This window comes from Nilaparvata lugens, chromosome X (assembly GCF_014356525.2).
Source record: "Nilaparvata lugens isolate BPH chromosome X, ASM1435652v1, whole genome shotgun sequence".
Lineage (NCBI taxonomy): Eukaryota > Metazoa > Arthropoda > Insecta > Hemiptera > Delphacidae > Nilaparvata > Nilaparvata lugens.
Window position 1 is genome coordinate 102,344,434 of NC_052518.1, and position 4,937 is coordinate 102,349,370.

The following is a 4,937-nucleotide window of genomic DNA, read 5'->3' on the forward strand; positions in this document are numbered from 1 at the left end:
TTTTTATGTTCTGTTTGTATTTAATATTTTTTTGTGATTCTACAATACAGTTATTTAAGATTTGATAAAAAATATCAAATGCTTGTTAGTTTCGGGTTCTTCAAAGACAGGTTCCCAATTTTCATATTTTAATAAGGTACTCAAACGCTTGTGGTCCAATTTTTTAAATTCAGACTGCTGAATCCTTCTCTTTTCAATAACTATAGGCAAAATACAAGCCACCGCCCGGTGATCCGTGATTAGGGTTTCAATGACAGCAACTTTGTCAATGACAAAAAGATTTGAACGATATGATAAGTGGTCAATACAGGTTGAAGATGACTCCACTACCCTCGTCCCTATATCTATTAACTGCTGCATACCATTTCCATTGAGACAATTTAGATACGAATCACTATAAACATCCGAAACACTAACATTTAGGTTAACATCCCCTAGAAAATATAAATCTGAGCTCCTGGTGGTAGCCAAGAATCTATCAAAACTGGCAATAAATGTATGCCGATCACCTAGGTGAAATCTGTACAAACCTAACACATTAAATAAATAATTCTTGTATTTACAAAAAAGTAACAGTGAGTCACAGTCAGCAATGCAACAATCCTTTTTAGTGGCAGTAATAGAAGAATGAACAAAGATCACAACACCGCCCGCCCTCGTCACAGAACCAGCAGCAGCAAAGCTTTCATATCCGACAATATTATATAAATTTAATTCATTCATATCCTGCAACCAGGCTTCACTTAAAATTATTATATGTGGCTTGGTTATTAAATTATTAATGTATGAAAGGAAGTTATCAAAATTAGTATTTAGGCTTCGGATGTTTTGATGGAAGAACAAAATACCAGAATCCGAATCAAAAAACTCATTCACTTCATCAATTGAGCTTAAAAGAGTCGTTTCAGAATTATTCATTCGCTAACTTTGAAGTTTAAATTAACTAGCATCAATCAACAATTGCACTCTTTTCCATAAATTTGATATAAATGGGGGAAAAATAAATGAATCTTTTGAACAAATGAAAATCAATTTGGCAAAAGCAGCTCCACCAGAACATAATATGAATAGAAGAAAACAGTTTAAACTAACATGATTGATAATAAACAACGATAGACCGCTACAAAAATCTGTTATCAATTCGACTGGGATAGCCATCACAATCATAACGGAGCTTGATAAAGCTCTGAACTGAGTGATAAAATTTGTGTCACCAGTACTATGCTTTCCAATGCTGAAAATGTTATCATTACACAAAAATTGAGATAAACCAACTAGAGCACTTCGCTTGACCCAATGTGCACAATTGGATTCATAACCTCTACGATATACTATTATCAAATAATATAAGTAATATAAAACATTTGACCAACTAGAGAAATCAATTTTATATAGGAGAGAAAACAAACAATGAAAAATTAAACATTCCTTATTTCTACCCGAATAGCGAAAGCGAAATTTTTGCAATAAACGAAAGTCATTGATATTTTCCTCTAGTATTGAAACATTAAGAAAAAACAATTTACAGTCTATCGAGATCACTCAACGACGATATTTTCACAATCGGTTTACCCTGCTCCTTCCTCATTAGTATCTTCCCGTTCTGCACCCACAGATAAGCGTAGTCATATTTCTTCTTAGCCTCCCTGGCAGCTGCAAAAATTCTTCTCCGCGCCGGACTTAGACTCTCGTTGATGTAGACTACTGCCTCATGCTGGAATCCAAGGTCCTGCGTCGATAAATTACGCTTAACCTTTCTCCTCGCCACCACCGAGAACTTGTCCTCTCTCCTGACAAATTTCACAATAATACCAGCAGGCCGATTGTCTCCCTTAGGTTTTCCCAGTCGATGGCAGACGTCAATTTTTTCTCTTGTTATATTAACATCAAGAGCATTACACACTCTCTTTACAGTTTCATACACATCCTCGTTTTTCGTCTCTGGTACTCCATAGATTTCAAGTGCATTGGAGCGTGTGTACTGTTCAGCATCTTCGAGCCGTGTCTCCAAGTCACAAACTTTCCTCTTAAGGCTTGCATTCTCTTTTTTCAAGTCCTCAATTAATCTAAGGCACTCATTTATTTTCAAAGTTTGATTAGTAATTGTATTAGTCTGGTCGTCAATCTTACTGTTTGCAAACTCAAAAGAAGCATTAAATTCCCTCTCCATTCGCTTCCTATCCTCTCTGGCCTCCTCTAGCATGAATATCACTTGTGATATGCTGGCATTGCCATCCTCAGCAGAAGACACAGCACTCATACTCTGCCTCCTCAACTTGGAACAAGGTGGGCATCTCCAAATCTGACCCTCGTTGACAATACATTCCACGTCTGCCTTGGTCATGTTAACACATTGAGGATGACTTAGTTTTTTACAATCACTACATGCAAGTTTGCTTCTAGTCGCCGGAATTGCAGCCTGGCATATTGTGCATGCAGATTTATCAGCCATATCAAACAATAAATTTTATGAAAGAACACGGTTTAATAGATAACAAATTAAAATATTATATGCGCCGAGTAAGCGAATAACTATGGAAAATAAATTTGAAATGAAATATACGGAAATCAGGGTAAATATGACAATAGAAGGTAGTTGAAAGGAAAATTGCGTCAAGAGGGCTATCGTGACGTCTTTATACGGATATTGAATGGGAAGCCCCTGAAACTGGAAGAGGAATACGACAGACAAAAGAAAGAAGGAAAGTGGATGCAAAGAATAGAAAAATTACGTGAATTATTGCGAAATAGAGAGTAAATAATAGAAAATAGCTTGAATAACTTTACGTGTAGAAGCTATCTCTTGTCGACCTGTAGAGTAGCGCAGCAACAGATAACAGAGCACTTGAAAAACAACGTCCTATCGCTTCAGAATCCAGAACTCGACTGGAGTAAATGTAATGTATTTTTCTCAATAAGTAATATTAAATTTGGTTTGATTCGTTACTATGCAGTTATGTATATTATAAACTTGTTTATTTGTTTTTTTTATATGCATGTATTTTACATTTTCTTGTATTGAGCTTATTGAGAATAATAAAACTTCAACTTCAACTTTTTTTAATTTTAAAACTCTAAAATCCTGATCAATATGAGATAAATATATGATTCATATATATATATGTCCCATATGATCACGTGACAATAATATTTTCATTATGTATGAAAGTACGCATTATTATATAAAATGCCAAAAGCTAAATTTTGGGTATTAATATAAACTCAGTCAATGCCAAACTTGAAAGCCATTTCAATGACGTATGTCTCGCACAAGCTGCACATTTTTATTAGAAACAAAAGAGAAGCTATGTTAATATTGACAACAATTGAAATAAACAATCTTTCTGTCGATGACAAAGATTGTTCAAAGACAAAAACACTGTTCATTGAACTTTTTTTAATTTTAAAACTCTAAAATCCTGATCAATATGAGATAAATATATGATTCATATATATGTCCCATATGACCAGGTGACAATAATATTTTCATTACGTATGAAAGAACGCATTATTATATAAACACAAGTTAACTTGGTCTCTCTCAGAAGAAATATTGATAATACATAGCAAAATACATAGGTTTTTGTTTAAAATATCTAATACTTGAAAAGTCGTTCCCATTTATAATTATGTAGATGATCTTATAAAAGAAAAGAGGAGGATTAATTGGCTATTCTCAGCTTGACATAAATCTATTGAAGGCTGCAGCGTTCCAGACCTGGACCTACATTGATGCGGTCAATTTAAACATAAACTACTAGTTACTTTCCACATTAAACAAGAGAAGGTGGAATTTAATTAATGAACTCATTCATTATCATGGCAAATGCTTATCAAAGTGTAGAACTACACTGGTTTCACTGTGCTACTAGCTTATAAACAAGAATAAAATTCTACTTACCTCATTTCCTGGCGGTGGTTTGGGCTGTCTTTTACTTTTTGTCAGTCGATTTTCTTGGGTTACTTTCCTTTTCCGTCCTTTCTTCCTTTGAAAATGTTTATCTTCTTCTGTTGAAAATGCTGCATCACCCATTATATTGATATATTAAATTTGATAAAGAGAGAAACGTTGTTACATAGACTAGTTCTCTTGTAAACGAGCACGTGCTCAAGAACAGATGACAGCCTGCCAGCTGGAGCGATGGAGTTAAATCACTTTGAAAACCATTGCCACTGGACATACACACAGCACACTTTATGAGAGGCTATAGAAACTAACAGAAAATTCTTTGGAACATAGATCATGTAGAAGGGCATTGGCATTGGTACTTAGATCATTTTGAAATGAAAAAAAAAATTTTTTGGCACTTAGATCGTTTTGAAATGAAAGCATTCAATTATGTAAGGAGGGAAAAACTATTATAACAAAAGAGAACAGAATAACTAGAACTTCAATGAGTCTTTAACATATTTTACATTTAAACAAAACAAGATTAATTTTATTATAAAACACAATATTGATATGAAATTAATGGGGAAAGCTACTCGCTGATGCTAAAGATACAATCTTTGTGGTTATGATTAATTAGCAAAGAAAAACTCAAAAAGGATAACACCTACCTTTTGAAGATGGCTTCCCCCTTTGGCATTCACTGGTTGAAACGCGACGTTAATGATCAGTTAAAAATCAAAATAACTGATCTAGTGAAATGGGTTCAGATCCCGTCTTATTCAATAATACAATTCTCTTTAAACTGCCCGAACTGCGACAGGAAAACTGTATTATAAAACAAGAGCAAAATCTATCCATTTCTGTATTATAAAACCAGAGCAAAATCTATCCTTTTCACCAGAACAGCTGGACTTTACTGTCAGTCCTAATGAACGAGCTCTGCCCCAAAAGCTAAATTTTGGGTATTTATATAAACTCAGTCAATGCCAAACTTGAAAGCCATTTCAATGACGATGTCGATGACAAAGATTGCCCAAAGACAAAA

General features: G+C 34.2%; 1 protein-coding gene across 1 annotated transcript; it reads right to left on the bottom strand.

The window, feature by feature from the left end:
- Positions 1-1,522: 1,522 nt before the first annotated feature.
- LOC111058495 lies at positions 1,523-2,344 on the bottom strand. Its single transcript, XM_022346031.2, has one exon. The coding sequence runs from the start codon at positions 2,342-2,344 to the stop codon at positions 1,523-1,525; it is 822 nt and encodes a 273-aa protein (XP_022201723.2).
- Between the last annotated feature and the right edge of the window lie 2,593 nt (positions 2,345-4,937).

Coding starts and splice junctions, on each gene's coding strand:
- LOC111058495 (XM_022346031.2), bottom strand. CDS start 2,344: ATGACCAAGGCAGACGTGGAATGTATTGTCAACGAGGGTCAGATTTGG.